This window comes from Salvelinus alpinus, chromosome 5, assembly GCF_045679555.1.
Source record: "Salvelinus alpinus chromosome 5, SLU_Salpinus.1, whole genome shotgun sequence".
NCBI classification, from domain to species: Eukaryota; Metazoa; Chordata; class Actinopteri; order Salmoniformes; family Salmonidae; genus Salvelinus; species Salvelinus alpinus.
The window spans coordinates 88,512,928-88,535,848 of record NC_092090.1 but is presented as its reverse complement, the minus strand read 5'-3'; the positions used below and the strand labels follow the sequence as shown (position 1 = coordinate 88,535,848).

At 45.1% G+C, this 22,921-nt stretch overlaps 2 protein-coding genes across 3 annotated transcripts in view; both read left to right on the top strand.

Annotated features, from left to right (window-relative positions):
- Positions 1 to 59, top strand: part of LOC139575361 (versican core protein-like) — a 32,880-nt gene extending 32,821 nt beyond the window's left edge. Inside the window, exon 9 of the mRNA XM_071400276.1 lies at positions 37 to 59. Coding sequence (XP_071256377.1) covers positions 37 to 59 — 23 coding nt within the window. The remainder of the gene's footprint in view (positions 1 to 36) is intronic.
- The window catches only part of LOC139577170 (pneumococcal serine-rich repeat protein-like), a 35,630-nt gene continuing 12,724 nt past the window's right edge, over positions 16 to 22,921 (top strand). The window contains exons 1-3 of one of the 2 annotated variants that reach the window (XM_071404066.1): positions 16 to 19,639; positions 19,790 to 19,903; positions 22,425 to 22,538. In XM_071404066.1, the coding sequence (XP_071260167.1) occupies positions 91 to 19,639; positions 19,790 to 19,903; positions 22,425 to 22,538 (19,777 nt within the window). In that variant the 5' untranslated portion in view covers positions 16 to 90. The remainder of the gene's footprint in view (positions 19,640 to 19,789; positions 19,904 to 22,424; positions 22,539 to 22,921) is intronic. The other variant, XM_071404067.1, reaches the window with a different exon arrangement.

The following is a 22,921-nucleotide window of genomic DNA, read 5'->3' as shown; positions in this document are numbered from 1 at the left end:
AAACCATTAGTTGTTCCTGTCATTGATGAGACTGAGACAACTTTAACCTCCACAGATGAAGAGGGTTCTGAGAGTCCGGCAATATCTCCAATGTCCAGCAAAGAATTTCCTTCAACAACTGCCTCTCCAATATATAGTACTATTCAGATGATTAAGACAACCATGGCAACTCTCTCAGACTTAGTCAGCCGATACACCACACAGGGCACAATTCTGACAAGTGAGGTACCTAAACAAGACGAAGAGACCACAAGCAAAGATAAACCGTCAGTTACCCCAACTATTACGGAGGAGGAAAGTTCAGGTGACCCTGGTATGTTTACTAGCACATCTACTGCAAAACCTCTCTCTCCTCTTTATAGTACAGTCAGAACAGAACATGATGTGACCACAAGCTCAACAGCAACCAGTGAGGCTACAGAGCAAACAGAGAAACCATCAGCTACTCCGATTAGTGATGACACAAAGACTAGCACAGCTGTCACCTCTACAGATGAAGATGAGATTACTCCGATGTCCACTATGGAGTCTCTTGTGACAACAGCATCTCCTGTGTTCAGCACGAGCAAAATGGAGGATGATAGATCAACATTATCATCAAGCATTGAACCCAGTAAAAAAGTTGATGTGTCACCAACAGTGTCACCTTCTGTGACTTTCAGCCCAGCTGTTTCTAGTGGAGCTACAGTGGATACTCAAGTGACTGAGGCAAGCTCAACACTATCCTCTACAGTGACCTCAGGTGACCAGACAAATGAGATTTACACCAAAGACACTGCAACTCCCACAGTGTCGTATTTGTATAGCACTGAGAAACCAGTAATTACTACCACAGTGTCATATGAAACAGCAGAAAGTGCAGTTACCGAGCAGGCTGAGAAACTGGCAGGCTCAGAAAAACCTTCATCTATTCCTGTTACAGAGACAAGCTCAGCTCTCACCACAGATGAAGAGAGCTCAGGTGATCAGACTCCTGATATGTTTACCAAAGAGCCTGTCACTTCAACAGTTTCTTCTGTTTGTAGCACAGTCAAAGCAGAACAAATGACAACCATTGAAATGCCACATGTAATGATCACAACAGGAAAGAGTGAAGTTACAGGGCAGACTGAGAAATCATTGGGTTCAGAAAAACCCTCAGTTACACCTGTTATTGATGAGGTGGTGACGAGCACAGTTATCTCCTCTACAGACGAAGAAAGCTCAGTTGACCAGACAAGTGATACTTTCACCATAGACTCTGCAACTAAAACAACCACCACTTTTCCTCTGTTTAGTACTGAGAAACCAGAACATGTAGAGACTACAGAATCACATGGAACTGCAACAGGGGAGTCTCCACAGACTGCTACAACTACAGCTAATTCTCTGTATAGCACTGAGAAATCTGGACAAGTAACCACTGCATCACATGAAACTGCAACACCTGACACTGTGACTGCTACTACTACAGTTTCATCTGTATATAGCACAGAGAAAACAATGTCACAAGAAACAGCAACAGCGGAGACAGTCACTGAAGTCACAGAGAGGCCAACAAGCACAGAAAAACCTTCAGGTACCCCTGTTACTGTTCACACAGAAGAGGATACAAGCTCAAGTGGAGCAACAGCTAAGATGTTCACCAAGGACTCTGTTGCAACAACTGCATCCACATCAGAGTCAGTTAGTGCTTTCACTACATCAAGACCAACAGTGACCTCAAGTTCAATCTTGACCATTACAGAGGAAGATGGTTCTGGTGACCAGACACCTGATATGTTTACCAAGGCACCAGTGTCAATGATTGAGTTTGTCAGTAGATATACCACTGTTCATACATCTACTGGACAGGTGATGGAACAAACCGGAGCATCAACACAGTATACCCACAGCAACTCTTCACCCAGGGACTTGGAGGGATCTGGAATCTCAAAGACAGAGGATGACCAAGAGACAACTCAGCCAGAGGGTTCAGGTGTTCAAGAAGTAGTTGAGACCATCAGTAAACCACAGGACCAGTTCGCTGTAGCCACAGATGAGACAGAAATCAAAGAGACCGAGAGTAAATCTGAGGCTCTAAGTGTTGCATCCTCAACAGATTCCGCACAGCTCAGCCAAGAATCTACATCAACCCAATACCCTCTATCCACTAGCACATCTGAGACAATAGAATCAGCTACTGCTTCATTGTCCGAGCAAGGAAGTGGAGACTTCACAGAACCCTCTATTTCAGAAAGTGATGCCACAGAGGGTGAGAGTTCAGGTGATGACACATCTGCTATTACAACAGCCCCACTGCATACTACGTCATCTTCAACAGACACATTGGTTACAAAATCAGTAAGCACTGAAGGAACTAATGGAACCAAGGGGGTTGAGCAGACAGAAGAACCAACAGGCACAGATGGACCTTCAGCTGGCCCTGTCTCAAGTGTGACAGCCTCAGTGGTCACATTCACAGACGAAGAGAGCTCTGGCAACCTGACACCTGAAATGTTTACCAAGGAATCTACTACACCAACATCACTATTGTCAGACGCTTTGATGATCACATCTTCATCCCCAATCATCAGCGGCGACCAATTCCAAAGCACAACTGTAGGAACAGTCATCACACCCACAGAAGAAATAGATGAAATGCTCAAAGACTCTCCCACTGCAGCAGTTGAAACTTTGGAGCCTTCTTTGGACCAAGCAACTGGACTAGCAAGCACGTCATCACCATTTGTCACTGCATTCACTTACGTAGACATGGCGGTCTCGGGAACCTCAGCAACAGAGGATGACCAGGAGACAAGTAAACCTGAAGGGTCTGTTGAGGAGGCACCAGTGGAGACCACCACTAAACCAAAGTACCAGTTTACTGTAGCAACTGATAAGAATGAAATCAGAGAGACTGAGAGCACATCTGAGACTCCAGGTGATGTTTCTTCAAAAGAGTTTACACAGTCCCAGAAATCCACATCAACCCAATCTCCTTCCATGTCAAGCACAGGTAAACCAACAGAGGCTTCCACAGCCTCTTTCACAGAGCAGGGTAGTGGTGACTTGACAATAGACTCTATAGCTGAGGATGAACGGAGAGAGCACGAGAGTTCAGGTGAAGACATCTCAGATGTGTCCACTAAGAAACCTGCAAGCACAACTGCTCCTCTCCTGTCTAGTCCAGCAACAACAAAGGAGGAATTTACCACATTGTCTGTCAGCGGTGACACCACCCTTGAAACAGCTGTTGAGGTTGATGCAACTCTATCAATCGGCACAACTGAAGAGGTACCTGAGGTTATTTTTAGCACAGCTCAGACCCAGGAAAGTGAGGTGACAGAAAAAGATACAAGCAGCACAGAGAAACCATCAGTTGCTTTAATGTCAAATGTAACACACACAGACGATGAAAGTTCAGGTGACCAGACCCCAGATATGTTTACCAAAGGGTCTGTTACTGCAATGGTTTCTTCTGAATACAGCACAGTCGAAGCAGAACAAATGACATCCACGACTAAAGTTTCTTCTCTGTTTAGCACTGAGAAGCCAAAACAAATAGTGACCACAGCATCACATGAAACTGCAACAGCTGAGACTGCAAGAAGTGCTACAACTATAGCAAGTTCTCTGTTTAGCACTGAGAAACCAAGTCATATAACGACTTCAGTATCAAAGGAAATTGAAACAGCGGAGTCGGAAATGGCTGCTGCTACTGCTACAGTTTCTTATCTATATAGCACTGAGAAAATTGCTCATGTTGAGACTACCATCCTAGAGGAGGAGAGCTCAGGGTATCTGACTTCTGATATGTTTACTACTCAGTCAGCTGCCACCCCTCCTTCTCCAGTGTATAGTACAGTCAGACCAGAACAGCCAGAGGCCCCATCAAGCTCAGAAATTCCATCAGTTGTGCCCATTATTGATGAAACAGAGACAAGCACCATCCTCACTTCAGACGAGGATACAAGCTCAAGTGGAGCAACAGCTGAGATGTTCACCAAGGACTCTGTTGCAACAACTGCATCCACATCAGAGTCAGTTAGTGCTGTCACCACATCAAGACCAACAGTGACCTCAAGTTCAATCTTGACCATTACAGAAGAAGATGGTTCTGGTGACCAGACACCTGATATGTTTACCAAGGCACCAGTGTCAACGATTGAGTTTGTCAGTAGATATACCACTGTTCATACATCTACTGGACAGGTGATGGAACAAACTGGAGCATCAACACAGTATACCCACAGCACCTCTTCACCCAGGGACTTGGAGGGATCTGGAATCTCAAAGACAGAGGATGACCAAGAGACAACTCAGCCAGAAGGTTCAGGTGTTCAAGAAGTAGTTGAGACCACCAGTAAACCACAGGACCAGTTCGCTGTAGCCACAGATGAGACAGAAATCAAAGAGACCGAGAGTAAATCTGAGGCTCTAAGTGTTGCATCCTCAACAGAGTCCGCACAGCTCAGCCAAGAATCTACATCAACCCAATACCCTCTATCCACTAGCACATCTGAGACAATAGAACCAGCTACTGCTTCCTTGTCCGAGCAAGGAAGTGGAGACTTCACAGAACCCTCTATTTCAGAAAGTGATGCCACAGAGGGTGAGAGTTCAGGTGATGACACATCTGCTATTACAACAGCCCCACTGCATACTACGTCATCTTCAACAGACTCATTGGTTACAAAATCAGTAAGCACTGAAGTAACTCATGGAACCAAGGGGGTTGAGCAGACAGAAGAACCAACAGGCACAGATGGACCTTCAGCTGGCCCTGTCTCAAGTGTGACAGCCTCAGTGATCACATTCACAGACAAAGAGAGGTCTGGTAACCTGACACCTGAAATGGTTACCAAGGAATCTACTACACCAACATCACTATGGTCAGACGCTTTGATGATCACATCTTCCTCCCCAATCATCAGCGGTGACCAATTCCAAAGCACAACTGTAGGAACAGTCATCACACCCACAGAAGAAATAGATGAAACGCCCATAGACTCTCCCACTGCAGCAGTTGAAACTTTGGAGCCTTCTTTGCACCAAGCAACTGGACTAGCAAGTACATCATCACCATTTGTCACTGCATTCACTTACGTAAATATGGCGGTCTCGGGAACCTCAGCAACAGAGGATGACCAGGAGACAAGTAAACCTGAAGGGTCAGTTGAGGAGGCACCAGTGGAGACCACCACTAAACCACAGTACCAGTTCACTGTAGCAACTGATAAGAATGAAATCAGAGAGACTGAGAGCACATCTGAGACTCCAGGTGATGATTCTTCAAAAGAGTTTACACAGTCCCAGGAATCCACATCAACCCAATCTCCTTCCATGTCAAGCACAGGTAAACCAACAGGGGCTTCCACAGCCTCTTTCACAGAGCAGGGTAGTGGTGACTTGACAATAGACTCTATAGCTGAGGATGAACGGAGAGAGCACGAGAGTTCAGGTGAAGACATCTCAGATGTGTCCACTAAGAAACCTGCAAGCACGACTGATCCTCACCTGTCTAGTCCAGCAACAACAAAGGAGGAATTTACCACATTGTCTGTCAGCGGTGACACCACCCTTGAAACAGATAATGAGGTTGATGCAACTCTATCAATCGGCACAACTGCAGAGGTACCTAAGGTTATTTTTAGCACAGCTCAGACCCAGGAAAGTGAGGTGACAGAAAAAGATACAAGCAGCACAGAGAAACCATCAGTTGCTTTAATGTCAAATGTAACACACACAGACGATGAAAGTTCAGGTGACCAGACCCCAGATATGTTTACCAAAGGGTCTGTTACTGCAATGGTTTCTTCTGAATACAGCACAGTCGAAGCAGAACAAATGACATCCACGACTAAAGTTTCTTCTCTGTTTAGCACTGAGAAGCCAAAACAAATAGTGACCACAGCATCACATGAAACTGCAACAGCTGAGACTGCAAGAAGTGCTACAACTACAGAAACTTCCCTGTTTAGCACTGAGAAACCGACCACAGCGCAACAGCACACTGCAACAAAAGAGAGTGAAAAGACTGCTACAACTACAGAAACTTCTCTGTTTAGCACTGAGAAACCAAGTCATATATCGACTTCAGTATCAAAGGAAATTGAAACAGCGGAGTCGGAAATGGCTGCTGCTACTGCCACAGTTTCTTCTCTATATAGCACTGAGAAAATTGCTCATGTTGAGACTACCATCCTAGAGGAGGAGAGCTCAGGGTATCTGACTTCTGATATGTTTACTACTCAGTCAGCTGCCACCCCTCCTTCTCCAGTGTATAGTACAGTCAGACCAGAACAGCCAGAGGCACCATCAAGCTCAGATATTACATCAGTTGTTCCCATTATTGATAAAACAGAGACAAGCACCATCCTCACTTCAGACGAGGATACAAGCTCAAGTGGAGCAACAGCTGAAATATTCACCAAGGACTCTGTTGCAACAACTGCATCCACATCAGAGTCAGTTAGTGCTGTCACTACATCAAGACCAACAGTGACCTCAAGTTCAATCTTGACCATTACAGAGGAAGATGGTTCTGGTGACCAGACACCTGATATGTTTACCACGGCACCAGTCTCAACGATTGAGTTTGTCAGTAGATATACCACTGTTCATACATCTACTGGACAGGTGATGGAACAAACCGGAGCATCAACACAGTATACCCACAGCACCTCTTCACCCAGGGACTTGGAGGGATCTGGAATCTCAAAGACAGAGGATGACCAAGAGACAACTCAGCCAGAGGGTTTAGGTGTTCAAGAAGTAGTTGAGACCACCAGTAAACCACAGGACCAGTTCGCTGTAGCCACAGATGAGACAGAAATCAAAGAGACCGAGAGTAAATCTGAGGCTCTAAGTGTTGCATCCTCAACAGAGTCCGCACAGCTCAGCCAAGAATCTACATCAACCCAATACCCTCTATCCACTAGCACATCTGAGACAATAGAATCAGCTACTGCTTCATTGTCCGAGCAAGGAAGTGGAGACTTCACAGAACCCTCTATTTCAGAAAGTGATGCCACAGAGGGTGAGAGTTCAGGTGATGACACATCTGCTATTACAACAGCCCCACTGCATACTACGTCATCTTCAACAGACACATTGGTTACAAAATCATTAAGCACTGAAGTAACTAATGGAACCAAGGGGGTTGAGCAGACAGAAGAACCAACAGGAACAGATGGACCTTCAGCTGGCCCTGTCTCAAGTGTGACAGCCTCAGTGGTCACATTCACAGACGAAGAGAGCTCTGGCAACCTGACACCTGAAATGTTTACCAAGGAATCTACGACACCAACATCACTATGGTCAGACGCTTTGATGATCACATCTTCCTCCCCAATCATCAGCGGTGACCAATTCCAAAGCACAACTGTAGGAACAGTCATCACACCCACAGAAGAAATAGATGAAACGCCCAAAGACTCTCCCACTGCAGCAGTTGAAACTTTGGAGCCTTCTTTGGACCAAGCAACTGGACTAGCAAGCACGTCATCACCATTTGTCACTGCATTCACTTACGTAGACATGGCGGTCTCGGGAACCTCAGCAACAGAGGATGACCAGGAGACAAGTAAACCTGAAGGGTCAGTTGAGGAGGCACCAGTGGAGACCACCACTAAACCAAAGTACCAGTTCACTGTAACAACTGATAAGAATGAAATCAGAGAGACTGAGAGCACATCTGAGACTCCAGGTGATGTTTCTTCAAAAGAGTTTACACAGTCCCATGAATCCACATCAACCCAATCTCCTTCCATGTCAAGCACAGGTAAACCAACAGAGGCTTCCACAGCCTCTTTCACAGAGCAGGGTAGTGGTGACTTGACAATAGACTCTATAGCTGAGGAAGAACGGAGAGAGCACGAGAGTTCAGGTGAAGACATCTCAGATGTGTCCACTAAGAAACCTGCAAGCACGACTGATCCTCACCTGTCTAGTCCAGCAACAACAAAGGAGGAATTTACCACATTGTCTGTCAGCGGTGACACCACCCTTGAAACAGCTGTTGAGGTTGATGCAACTCTATCAATCGGCACAACTGAAGAGGTACCTAAGGTTATTTTTAGCACAGCTCAGACCCAGGAAAGTGAGGTGACAGAAAAAGATACAAGCAGCACAGAGAAACCATCAGTTGCTTTAATGTCAAATGTAACACACACAGACGATGAAAGTTCAGGTGACCAGACCCCAGATATGTTTACCAAAGGGTCTGTTACTGCAATGGTTTCTTCTGAATACAGCACAGTCGAAGCAGAACAAATGACATCCACGACTAAAGTTTCTTCTCTGTTTAGCACTGAGAAGCCAAAACAAATAGTGACCACAGCATCACATGAAACTGCAACAGCTGAGACTGCAAGAAGTGCTACAACTACAGAAACTTCCCTGTTTAGCACTGAGAAACCGACCACAGCGCAACAGCACACTGCAACAAAAGAGAGTGAAAAGACTGCTACAACTACAGAAACTTCTCTGTTTAGCACTGAGAAACCAAGTCATATATCGACTTCAGTATCAAAGAAAATTGAAACAGCGGAGTCGGAAATGGCTGCTGCTACTGCCACAGTTTCTTCTCTATATAGCACTGAGAAAATTGCTCATGTTGAGACTACCATCCTAGAGGAGGAGAGCTCAGGGTATCTGACTTCTGATATGTTTACTACTCAGTCAGCTGCCACCCCTCCTTCTCCAGTGTATAGTACAGTCAGGCCAGAACAGCCAGAGGCACCATCAAGCTCAGATATTACATCAGTTGTTCCCATTATTGATAAAACAGAGACAAGCACCATCCTCACTTCAGACGAGGATACAAGCTCAAGTGGAGCAACAGCTGAAATATTCACCAAGGACTCTGTTGCAACAACTGCATCCACATCAGAGTCAGTTAGTGCTGTCACTACATCAAGACCAACAGTGACCTCAAGTTCAATCTTGACCATTACAGAGGAAGATGGTTCTGGTGACCAGACACCTGATATGTTTACCACGGCACCAGTCTCAACGATTGAGTTTGTCAGTAGATATACCACTGTTCATACATCTACTGGACAGGTGATGGAACAAACCGGAGCATCAACACAGTATACCCACAGCACCTCTTCACCCAGGGACTTGGAGGGATCTGGAATCTCAAAGACAGAGGATGACCAAGAGACAACTCAGCCAGAGGGTTTAGGTGTTCAAGAAGTAGTTGAGACCACCAGTAAACCACAGGACCAGTTTGCTGTAGCCACAGATGAGACAGAAATCAAAGAGACCGAGAGTAAATCTGAGGCTCTAAGTGTTGCATCCTCAACAGAGTCCGCACAGCTCAGCCAAGAATCTACATCAACCCAATACCCTCTATCCACTAGCACATCTGAGACAATAGAATCAGCTACTGCTTCATTGTCCGAGCAAGGAAGTGGAGACTTCACAGAACCCTCTATTTCAGAAAGTGATGCCACAGAAGGTGAGAGTTCAGGTGATGACACATCTGCTATTACAACAGCCCCACTGCATACTACGTCATCTTCAACAGACGCATTGGTTACAAAATCAGTAAGCACTGAAGTAACTCATGGAACCAAGGGGGTTGAGCAGACAGAAGAACCAACAGGCACAGATGGACCTTCAGCTGGCCCTGTCTCAAGTGTGACAGCCTCAGTGGTCACATTCACAGACGAAGAGAGCTCTGGCAACCTGACACCTGAAATGTTTACCAATGAATCTACTACACCAACATCACTATGGTCAGACGCTTTGATGATCACATCTTCCTCCCCAATCATCAGCGGTGACCAATTCCAAAGCACAACTTTAGGAACAGTCATCACACCCACAGAAGAAATAGATGAAACGCCCAAAGACTCTCCCACTGCAGCAGTTGAAACTTTGGAGCCTTCTTTGGACCAAGCAACTGGACTAGCAAGCATGTCATCACCATTTGTCACTGCATTCACTTACGTAGACATGGTGGTCTCGGGAACCTCAGCAACAGAGGATGACCAGGAGACAAGTAAACCTGAAGGGTCAGTTGAGGAGGCACCGGTGGAGTCCACCACTAAACCAAAGTACCAGTTCACTGTAGCAACTGATAAGAATGAAATCAGAGAGACTGAGAGCACATCTGAGACTCCACGTGGTGATTCTTCAAAAGAGTTTACACAGTCCCAGGAATCCACATCAACCCAATCTCCTTCCATGTCAAGCACAGGTAAACCAACAGAGGCTTCCACAGCCTCTTTCACAGAGCAGGGTAGTGGTGACTTGACAATAGACTCTATAGCTGAGGATGAACGGAGAGAGCACGAGAGTTCAGGTGAAGACATCTCAGATGTGTCCACTAAGAACCCTGCAAGCACGACTGCTCCTCACCTGTCTAGTCCAGCAACAACAAAGGAGGAATTTACCACATTGTCTGTCAGCGGTGACACCACCCTTGAAACAGCTGTTGAGGTTGATGCAACTCTATCAATCGGCACAACTGCAGAGGTATCTAAGGTTATTTTTAGTACAGCTCAGACCCAGGAAAGTGAGGTGACAGAAAAAGATACAAGCAGCACAGAGAAACCATCAGTTGCTTTAATGTCAAATGTAACACACACAGACGATGAAAGTTCAGGTGACCAGACCCCTGATATGTTTACCAAGGTATCTACTATAGCAACTTCTCTGGATGTCACCTCACAGACAACAATTGCAATTGTCCAGCCTTCAGTTACTGCCATTGTCGAGAAAACAACAGGTTTGATTTATACCCTCAGAGATGAGGGATCAGGGGACACAGCTGAAATGATTACCCAAGAATCATCTACGGCTCCCATTGTTACCCTGATAGATCAGACACGGGAACCAATGGAGACATCAGCTACAGTAATCGGAACCTCACAGGAAGCACTCACTGATATAACAGAATCTGGACCGATTAGAAAAACAGGAAGGACATCAGGTATTCCCCTTATTGATGGTACAGAGATAAGTTCAAATCTTGATATGTTTACCAAAGACGCTTCAACCACCACGGCCTCTGCTCTTTTCAGTCCAGAGAAACCAGGACATGTCGGAATGACAGCGTCACATGAATTTGCAACAGCTGAGACTTCAAAGACAGCTCTTACTTCTGCTTCGTCTCTATATGGCACAGAGAAAGCAGGACAAGTAACAGAAAAATCAACAGATACCACTATTACCGGTGACATAGAGTCAAGTTCATTCCTCACCTCTACAGATGAAGAAAGCTCAGGTGACCAAACAACTGAGATGTTTACGAAGACTTCCTCTGTGACACCTATATCTTCTTTGTACAGCACAGAAGCAACAAGTTTAGCTTACACTGCTGTCACATCATCCATTTCTCCAGACATTGAAGAGGTGTACAATGACGGTACCGCAGAGGCTTCAGTCGTTGAAGATAAACCTTCACCTGCTCAAACTACCAAACAACTTGAGGGAGAACTTACAATCCTCAGCACTGCCCCTGACACAAGTTCAGTCCTCACCACAGAAAAAGAGAGCTCAGGTGATGAGACACCTGATATGTTTACCAAAGACACAGGAACTGTAACAGTTTCTTCTCTGTTCAGTACTAAGAAGCCAATACAAATAGTGACTACAGCATCACATGAAACTGCAGCAGCTGAAATATCAAAGATTACAATCACTTCAGCTTATTCTCTGTATAGCACTGAGAAGCCTACCACTGCGTCACAGGAAACTGCAACAGCAGAGAGTAAAAATACTTCTACAACTATAGCAACTTCTCTGTTTAGCACTGAGAAGCCAGGACATATAACGACTTCAGTATCACAGGAAACTGCAACAGTGGAGTCGAAGATGACTGCTGCTGCTACAGTTTCTTCTCTACATAGTACAGAGAAAACTGCTCATGTTGAGACTACCATCCTAGAGGAGGAGAGCTCAGGAGATCTGACTTCTGATATGTTTACTACTCAGTCAGCTGCCACCCTTATTTCTCCAGTGTATAGTACAGTCAGATCAGAACAGCCAGAGTTACCATCAAGCTCAGAAATGCCATCAGTTGTTCCCATTATTGATGAAACAGAGACAAGCACCATCCTCACTTCAGAAGAGGATACAAGCTCAAGTGGAGCAACAGCTGAGATATTCACCAAGGACTCTGTTGCAACAACTGCATCCACATCAGAGTCAGTTAGTGCTTTCACTACATCAAGACCAACAGTGACCTCAAGTTCAATCTTGACCATTACAGAGGAAGATGGTTCTGGTGACCAGAAACCTGATATGTTTACCAAGGCACCAGTGTCAACGATTGAGTTTGTCAGTAGATATACCACTGTTCATACATCTACTGGACAGGTGATGGAACAAACCGGAGCATCAACACAGTATACCCACAGCACCTCTTCACCCAGGGACTTGGAGGGATCTGGAATCTCAAAGACAGAGCATGACCAAGAGACAACTCAGCCAGAGGGTTTAGGTGTTCAAGAAGTAGTTGAGACCACCAGTAAACCACAGGACCAGTTCGCTGTAGCCACAGATGAGACAGAAATCAAAGAGACCGAGAGTAAATCTGAGGCTCTAAGTGTTGCATCCTCAACAGAGTCCGCACAGCTCAGCCAAGAATCTACATCAACCCAATACCCTCTATCCACTAGCACATCTGAGACAATAGAATCAGCTACTGCTTCATTGTCCGAGCACGGAAGTGGAGACTTCACAGAACCCTCTATTTCAGAAAGTGATGCCACAGAGGGTGAGAGTTCAGGTGATGACACATCTGCTATTACAACAGCCCCACTGCATACTACATCATCGTTAACAGACTTATTGATTACAAAATCAGTAAGCACTGAACTAACTAATGGAACCAAGGGGGTTGAGCAGACAGAAGAACCAACAGGCACAGATGGACCTTCAGCTGGCCCTGTCTCAAGTGTGATAACCTCAGTGGGCACATTCACAGACGAAGAGAGCTCTGGCAACCTGATACCTGAAATGTTTACCAAGGAATCTACGACACCAACATCACTATGGTCAGACGCATTGATGATCACATCTTCCTCCCCAATCATCAGCGGTGACCAATTCCAAAGCACAACTGTAGGAACAGTCATCACACCCACAGAAGAAATAGATGAAACGCCCAAAGACTCTCCCACTGCAGCAGTTGAAACTTTGGAGCCTTCTTTGGACCAAGCAACTGGACTAGCAAGCACATCATCACCATTTGTCACTGCATTCACTTACGTAAACATGACGGTCTCGGGAACCTCAGCAACAGAGGATGACCAGGAGACAAGTAAACCTGAAGGGTCAGTTGAGGAGGCACCAGTGGATACCACCACTAAACCACAGTACCAGTTCACTGTAGCAACTGATAAGAATGAAATCAGAGAGACTGAGAGCACATCTGAGACTCCAGGTGATGTTTCTTCAAAAGAGTTTACACAGTCCCAGGAATCCACATCAACCCAATCTCCTTCCATGTCAAGCACAGGTAAACCAACAGAGGCTTCCACAGCCTCTTTCACAGAGCAGGGTAGTGGTGACTTGACAATAAACTCTATAGCTGAGGATGAACGGAGAGAGCACGAGAGTTCAGGTGAAGACATCTCAGATGTGTCCACTAAGAAACCTGCAAGCACAACTGCTCCTCTCCTGTCTAGTCCAGCAACAACAAAGGAGGAATTTACCACATTGTCTGTCAGCGGTGACACCACCCTTGAAACAGCTGTTGAGGTTGATGCAACTCTATCAATCGGCACAACTGAAGAGGTACCTAAGGTTATTTTTAGCACAGCTCAGACCCAGGAAAGTGAGGTGACAGAAAAAGATACAAGCAGCACAGAGAAACCATCAGTTGCTTTAATGTCAAATGTAACACACACAGACGATGAAAGTTCAGGTGACCAGACCCCAGATATGTTTACCAAAGGGTCTGTTACTGCAATGGTTTCTTCTGAATACAGCACAGTCGAAGCAGAACAAATGACATCCACGGCTAAAGTTTCTTCTCTGTATAGCACTGAGAAACCTTCCACAGCGCAACAGGACACTGCAACAAAAGACAGTGAAAAGATTGCTACAATTTCAGCATCTTCTCTGTTTAGCACTGAGAAACCAAGTCATATAACGACTTCAGTATCAAAGGAAATTGCAACATTGGAGTCGATAATGACTGCTGCTGCTAATACATTTTCTTCTCTACATAGTACAGAGAAAATTGCTTATGTTGAGACTACCATCCTGGAGGAGGAGAGCTCAGGGTATCTGACTTCTGATATGTTTACTACTCAGTCAGCTGCCACCCCTCTTTTTCCAGTGTATAGTACAGTCAGACCAGAACAGCCAGAGGTACCATCAAGTTCTGAAATGCCATCAGTTGTTCCTTTTATTGATGAAACAGAGACAAGCATCATCCCCACTTCAGAAGGGGATAGAAGGTCAAGTGGTTCAACACCTGAGATGTTCACCAAGGACTCTGTTGCAACAACTGCATCCACATCAGAGTCAGTTAGTGCTTTCACTACATCAAGTCCAAAAGACACCTCACGTTCTATCTTGACCCTTACAGAGGAGGATGGTTCTGGTGACCAGACCACTGATATGTTTACCAAGGCACCAGTCTCAACGATTGAGTTTGTCAGTAGATATACCACTGTTCATACATCGACTGGACAGGTGATGGAACAAACCGGGGCATCAACACAGTATACCCACAGCACCTCTTCACCCAGGGACTTGGAGGGATCTGGAATCTCAAAGACAGAGGATGACCAAGAGACAACTCAGCCAGAGGGTTCAGGTGAGGAGGTAGTAGTTGAGACCACCACTAAACCACAGGACCAGTTCACGGTTGCCACAGATGAGACAGAAATCAGAGAGACTGAAAGCACATTTTGGACTCCAAATGTTGATGCTTCAAAAGAGTTCACACAGTCACAGGAATCCACATCAACCCAATCTCCTTCCATGTCAAGCACAGGTAAACCAACAGAGGCTTCCACAGCCTCTTTCACAGAGCAGGGTAGTGGTGACTTGACAATTGACTCTACAGTTGAGAATGATGGTACAGAGGACGAGAGTTCAGGTGAAGACAATTTAGACGTGTCCACTAAGAAACCTGCAAGCACGACTGCTCCTCTCCTGTCTAGTCCAGCAACAACAAAGGAGGAATTTACCACATTGTCTGTCAGCGGTGACACCACCCTTGAAACAGCTGTTGAGGTTGATGCAACTCTATCAATCGGCACAACTGCAGAGGTACCTAAGGTTATTTTTAGCACAGCTCAGACCCAGGAAAGTGAGGTGACAGAAAAAGATACAAGCAGCACAGAGAAACCATCAGTTGCTTTAATGTCAAATGTAACACACACAGACAATGAAAGTTCAGGTGACCAGACCCCAGATATGTTTACCAAGGAAACAGGCCAAACAGAATCCATTGTGTCAAGCACACCAGGCCCAGATGACGAGGGTCATGTCAGCCCAGATACAGAAACCACCATCAGTCCAGATGCTACACAGCCCCCTGCTACTTTGAATGATCGCACAACTATGACTGATAGCACAACTATGAGTGACCGTACAACACACCGATTCCTTATAACCGAAAGAGACCATACTACGACGAAAGCCCATACAACAGTGAGTGATCATTCAACTGTTGGAGACCACACAGTAGCAAGAGACCACACCACTGTCAGAGACCATACAACAGTGCCTTTTAGATCACAGTCATCCACATTCACTGCTCTCCCCTCTATTATATACCAGGGTGTTACCGACCAGCAGGTCATGATAGTCACCTCAACAAGCAGCCAAACCAAAACTGACCAGACCCCCACTATGGTGCTGCACGGTACGAAACCATCGACAAGCACAGTTATCATATTTACAGAGGAGGCCGGAGATGAGGACACACTGTTCTCCACTGTTACTGACAGCATGACCACAACCCCTGAGATTATCACCAAAGATGAAACCATCATTGACGCTGATACTGTGGCAATGGTTGAACTCTCCTCACCTCTCTACCCCACCATCTTTACAGAGGAAGCATGGGGAGTCACAGCCATTACCATGACACCACAGTCCTCAATTGTAATGACAAAAGAACCTGAAGGGTCTGGGGCAGATGACTATTTGTCTTCCACAATTGACTCACTGAGTCTGGCCACAACACAAATCCCATCAGTCACCTCTGTAGATATATCTGCAGAGGCAAGTGCTAAGACAACAAGAAGGTCTGCAAAAGTTAAACATTCAGAGACTGTGAGAATGACCACCTCGTCATCGGTAGAGGATGTTTTTAGTGAGACGTCTACTTCAGTGTTTGTCTCCTCTGTAGCTCAAACCACCCAAGCCAGAGCTCTATCCACCGAGTCCAGCTCTCAGACGGCCTTCACCACACCAAATGTGTTTATTGATGAGTTCTCCGGAGATGGTGTCACTGGTGAGGAGTCTGATACAGAGCCTACTCCTTCTGCCCCTGTATCATCCCAAGCATCAACTCTCCCCATAGATACAAGCTCACAGACCACAGTTAGCAGTGAGGAATTCCCGACAGATGCAATTGAATTATCCATCACCCCTTCTCCTACTACTGTTAAAGCTAGAGTAGAAGACACATCTGATGATCATGCTGAAGTGGAGGCCACAACAGTGTCATCTAGTTCCACCCAAGCCACCAAGGTGTCTGACACGCCTACACAACAGACGCCAGTGTCCACTGAACAAGACAAAGAGACTGTGAAATCAACCAGCCCATTGCCTGTTGATGAGTCTTCAGGAGAAGACGACTCTGAAGGCTCTGGATCTGAGACCTTCACCTCTGTAGTGGAGACCTCCCAAACCACAATCCCCACCTCAACAGCTACTAAGGAGGGTGAAGCGACAGAGATTACCATTCTAGTACCTTCATCTTTAGAGGAGGGCATCTCTGGGGATGACATGAAGACTTCGAATCCCAAACCCTCTGAAGCCACTTCCTCCCTGTATAGCAAAGATAAACCATCAGTTGCTTCCATTTTGGTTTTAACCTCCACAGATGAAGAAAGCTCTGGTGACCCAACCCCTAAAACGTTTACCAAAGAGTCTGTTACTGTACGTTTACGAATGACATCCACAACTACGGTTTATTCTCTGTTCAGCACTGAGAAACCTTCACTTTCTTCCATTTCGGATATAACCTCCACAGACGAAGAGAGCTCTGGTGACCATACCCCTGATAAGTTTACTAAAGCGTCTAAAGCTACCACAGTTTCTCCAGTTGACAGCACTGTCAAAATGGGGCAGGTAAAAGCCACAACAATGTCACCTGAAAAAGCAACAGCAGAAATTGAAAAGACTACAACTACCACAGGTTTGTCTCTGTTTAGGACTGAGAAAACAGAGAAAGCTTCCTCCCAGGCAAGTTTGTCTGTCCATTCCACTGTTGCGCCATCTGTAATGCCCGATGTGGTGGAGCAGTTTGTCACAACTTTGGTCCCCGGGGTGGACGTGACAAAACCTGAAGAATCTTTCCAACAGGCTAGGTCTGAGATTGCATTTACCCAACATGCATTTACCCATACCTCTGATATGTCAGTCACTACAACAGCTTCTTCTGTACACAGCACTGTCAAAGCAGAACAAGTGACAACCACAGTAATGCCACATGTGATGTCACCAGAAGAGACTGCAGCCATTGATCCGACAGAAACACCAACAGACTCAGAGGAGTTAGTAACTCCTGGTGTTGATGACACAGAAACAGGTTCTACAGATGAAGAGAGTTCTGGAGATGAGCCAAGTCCGATGACCACCCAGGAGTCTCCTGTAACAGAAGCTCATTTACACAGTAGCACAGCCAAGCCATTGCAGACATCAACATCAGCTGTCTATGAATCCGTGGCTGACCTTACCTCTCCTGTAACAACTGCTGATAGTGAAGAAACCAAACAGACAGACCTAACAAACACAGGACAGCCATCAGATATTCCCAGTTCAGTGAAAAGCACAGTGATCTCAGTTCTACCTGATAAAGATACGGAGAGCTCAGGTGACCAAACCCTTGACATTTTTACCAAAGACTTACCAACTACTACAGTTTCCTCTCTGTTTAGCACAGAGGAACATACAACAACATCAAGGGAAACTGTAACAGAGGAGAGTGAAGTCACTGACCAAACTGAGAGACCATCAGGCTCTGGAAAACCGTCAGCTACCATCTCCGTCTTAGCTTCCACAGATGACCAGAGCTCAGGTAACCAGACAAGTGAGGGTTTCACTACAGACGCTTCTTCAACAGAATATCCTCTCTATTCCACTGAGGCAGCATCAGAGTCTGACGTGGTGGTCCAGTTTGTCACAACATTTGCCCCAAAACCAGACATGACAACACCAGAGGAGTCGTTCGAACAGGCCAGGTCGGAGATAACATTTACTCATCGTCCTCATACTGATCTCTCTTCTGAGGAAACGGCATTGCCTACAACCAGTCCCATGCTGCCTAAGGAAGATTCAAGCCAGTCTTTAGAAACTATAACTGCGCCTGCACAGAGCTCAGAATCAAATTTAGTCTCTACTGCTTCTCCAGTGAAGACTGATGCTGTTTTACCCACACCAGAGGCAGAGGAACAAGTTGAAGCTTCAAGCCAGGTACCTACAACAGAGGAGACTTCTCCTAGTGCAGAGGGCAGCTCCGAACAAGAGGCTGTGGTTGAGGAGACAGGTGTTCCTATCATTGTTTCTCCTCTAACTGAGAAGGTATTAGAAACTAAAGTGAACAGTACACCATCTGCAATGACATACATTGATGAAATGGTGGACTATGAAAGTACCTCAGAGCCAGTACAGGTTAAATCTATACCTTCCGTCGTTATAACCACCACAAAGCCTGGGGTGGAAGCAACAGCGCTCAGAACTGCCCCAACACAGAATGTCCCAACACAGACTGTCCCAACACAGAATATTGAGAGTGTGTCATCGAATTCAGAGAGCACTTCAGAGAGCAGATCAGAGGAACTGTCCAGCCCATCTGTGACTCAATCAGTATTAGCCTCCTACAGCTTAGAAAGCAGTTTGGAGGAAAAGTTGACAATAGCTTCAACCTTGAAGCCAGAGAGTGACACAACTGAGGAGACCACCCCATCCCTCTTCGTGACACAGACAGAACTGACAGCCGCCATCACTGGTTCACCCTATCTCACGACTCCTAGTGCTGAAATTGAGTCAGCCGGTTCTGAGAGCAGTCCAGAAGAAAATACAGTTTCTGAGAAGCCAAAAATTGACACTATGGAGGAAACCACCCAATCGTCGGCACAGATTCAGACCATGGTTTTGCCAGGTGTCACCAGTCCACCATTTCGCCAGTCTCCAGCCGACCCCGGGGCGGAGTCCCTTAGTGTCGTAAGCTCCTCTGAGAAACAGGAAGCACAGGGTGAAATTGAGGAAGTTGTTACTCCTACCACGGAGATGCCAACGAGGGAGAAGCCAGAGTACACAACTAAATCGCCAGCAGGAACACAGAACCAGCCAGAATCAGTCGCTACAATCCACAGCATTCCGTCATCTGTGTCCGAGGAGGAGGAAACCGTGGACTATGATAATGTATCAGGACCTACGTTAGTCGAGGGTGAACCACCCATCAAGGGAGCGGAAACTACCAGACTGGATTTGGGGCACATGATCGTTGGCGAGACAATTGAAATTGCAGGTATGTGGTGGTCAGTGATACAATGTTATTGTGTGCTATGGAAATATCATCATATCATAATTTTAAATGTTTGTCATTTAACGTTTGTCTTCTCTAGAATGTGAAATGAATTGAATGTTTGTTTTCCTTTTTCTACTTCTTAAAACACAGGCATCCACTCCTGCACTGAGAACATTTGTCTGAATGGGGGCTCTTGCTACAGACGCGGAAGTCTCCCCTCTTGCAGCTGTGCCCCTGGCTACAGTGGAGATCGTTGTGAAACAGGTATGCCAAAAATGGTTTTCAGTCAGTGGAGGACTAGGCGTTTTAGAGTAAGTGTTCAGTCTCAATATGCTAATGAGATTAATCTCAACGAAAGGACCAATTATATCCTGAAGGCCACATTTATGTGTAGGCCTTTCATTTTGGTGGCTTACTGGTGCAGAAGCCATGTGCCAAAATTAGACAACGGGTATTATCTGCATGCAGTGGTGTAAAGTACTTAAATAAAAAGACTTTCTTATGTAGTTTTTTGGAGTATCTGTACTTTTCTTTACTATTTATATTTTCAAATTTTTTGTTGTACTTTTTACTCCATAAATTTTCCCTGTCAGCCAAAAGTATGTACATTTTGAATGCTTAGCGGGACAGGAAAAAGGTCAAATTCAAGTACTGTCAAGAGAACATCCCTGGCCATCTTTACTGCCTCTGATCTGGTGGACTCACTAAACACAAATGCTTCGTTTGTAAAATATGTGGAGTGTTGGAGTGTGCCCCTGGCTATCCGTAAATAATTTAAAAACAAGAAAACCGTGGGGTCTGGTTTGCTGGTTTGCTTTCAAAGCAATTTGAAATTATTTATACTTTACTTTTACTTTTGATACTTAAGCATATTTTTGCAATTACATTAACTTTTAATACTTAAGTATACAGTGGGGCAAAAAAGTATTTAGTCAGCCACCAATTTTGCAAGTTCTCCCACTTAAAAAGATGAGAGAGGCCTGTAATTTTCATCATAGGTACGTACACCTCAAATACGACAGACAAAATGAGAAAAAAAAATCCAGAAAATCACATTGTAGGATTTTTTATGATTTCTTTGCAAATTATGGTGGAAAATAAGTATTTGGTCACCTACAAACAAGCAAGATTTCTGGCTCTCACAGACCTGTAACTTCTTCTTTAAGAGGCTCCTTTGTCCTCTACTCGTTACCTGTATTAATGGCACCTGTTTGAACTTGTTATCAGTATAAAAGACACCTGTCCACAACCTCAAACAGTCACACTCCAAACTCCACTATGGCCAAGACCAAAGAGCTGTCAAAGGACACCAGCAACAAAATTGTAGACCTGCACCAGGCTGGGAAGACTGAATCTGCAATAGGTAAGCAGCTTGGTTTGAAGAAATCAACTGTGGGAGCAATTATTAGGAAATGGAAGACATACAAGACCACTGATAATCTCCCTCGATCTGGGGCTCCACGCAAGATCTCACCCCGTGGGGTCAAAATGATCACAAGAACGGTGAGCAAAAATCCCAGAACCACACGGGGGGACCTAGTGAATGACCTGCAGAGAGCTGGGACCAAAGTAACAAAACCTACCATCAGTAACACACTACGCCGCCAGGGACTCAAATCCTGCAGTGCCAGACGTGTCCCCCTGCTTAAGCCAGTACATGTCCAGGCCCGTCTGAAGTTTGCTAGAGAGCATTTGGATGATCCAGAAGAAGATTGGGAGAATGTCATATGGTCAGATGAAACCAAAATAGAACTTTTTGGTAAAAACTCAACTCGTCGTGTTTGGAGGACAAAGAATGCTGAGTTGCATCCAAAGAACACCATACCTACTGTGAAGCATGGGGGTGGAAACATCATGCTTTGGGGCTGTTTTTCTGCAAAGGGACCAGGACGACTGATCCGTGTAAAGGAAAGAATGAATGGGGCCATGTATCGTGAGATTTTGAGTGAAAACCTCCTTCCATCAGCAAGGGCATTGAAGATAAAACGTGGCTGGGTCTTTCAGCATGACAATGATCCCAAACACACCGCCCGGGCAACGAAGGAGTGGGTTCGTAAGAAGCATTTCAAGGTCCTGGAGTGGCCTAGCCAGTCTCCAGATCTCAACCCCATAGAAAATCTTTGGAGGGAGTTGAAAGTCTGTGTTGCCCAGCAACAGCCCCAAAACATCACTGCTCTAGAGGAGATCTGCATGGAGGAATGGGCCAAAATACCAGCAACAGTGTGTGAAAACCTTGTGAAGACTTACAGAAAACGTTTGACCTCTGTCATTGCCAACAAAGGGTATATAACAAAGTATTGAGAAACTTTTGTTATTGACCAAATACTTATTTTCCACCATAATTTGCAAATAAATTCATTAAAAATCCTACAATGTGATTTTCTGGATTTTTTCTCTCTCACTTTGTCTGTCATAGTTGAAGTGTACCTATGATGAAAATTACAGGCCTCTCTCATCTTTTTAAGTGGGAGAACTTGCACAATTGGTGGCTGACTAAATACTTTTTTGCCCCACTGTATTTAAAACGTAATACTTTTAGACTTTTACTGGGTGACGTTTACTTTAGTCATTTTCTATTAAGGTATCTTCAGTTTTACTCAAGTATGACAATCGGGTACTTTTTCCACCACTGTGTACATGTTGTAATTTGAATTCCGAGTTCATCAGACATGTATTTGTTTTGCATGTCCACCTCCTCCACATCTGAATGGTTACGCAGTTCTTTCGGTTTGTTTTATTTCTTGTGCAGTATAATTTACCCATGCTTTTTCACCTTTCTTTTCAGACATTGATGAATGTCAGTCCAACCCATGTCACAACGGAGCTACATGCGTCGACGGCCTGAATTCCTTCACCTGTGTTTGCCTCTCAAGCTACGCTGGATTCTATTGTGAAGAAGGTAGGCTAGTTAGAATATCCATGGGATCTGTCAGTAAACTCTGTCAGTAGGATTCTCTCCTCATTAAACATCAGCTGAATGAAAGCATTCGAGTAGGTATTTGTTCAAGGTTGTTTCAGCTAACCCTTTTTCTCCTTCATTCAGTACTTATAAAGGCTTGCCATGCAAAGGAGAATATTACATAGTAAAATAAACAATGTCAGTGTTCTTCGCAACGGGTGTGAGGCGCTCCAACGCTGGCCTCTATTTCACACAAAAATACATCACTGATCATTGAATTTAGATCACAGAGAAAAGGAAGTTGGCTTTGTTGGAGGAAAGTCATATATCTCCAGATAGCTGTGTGTGATATGATCAGTTACCTGAGCCCTTGGGAAATAGAG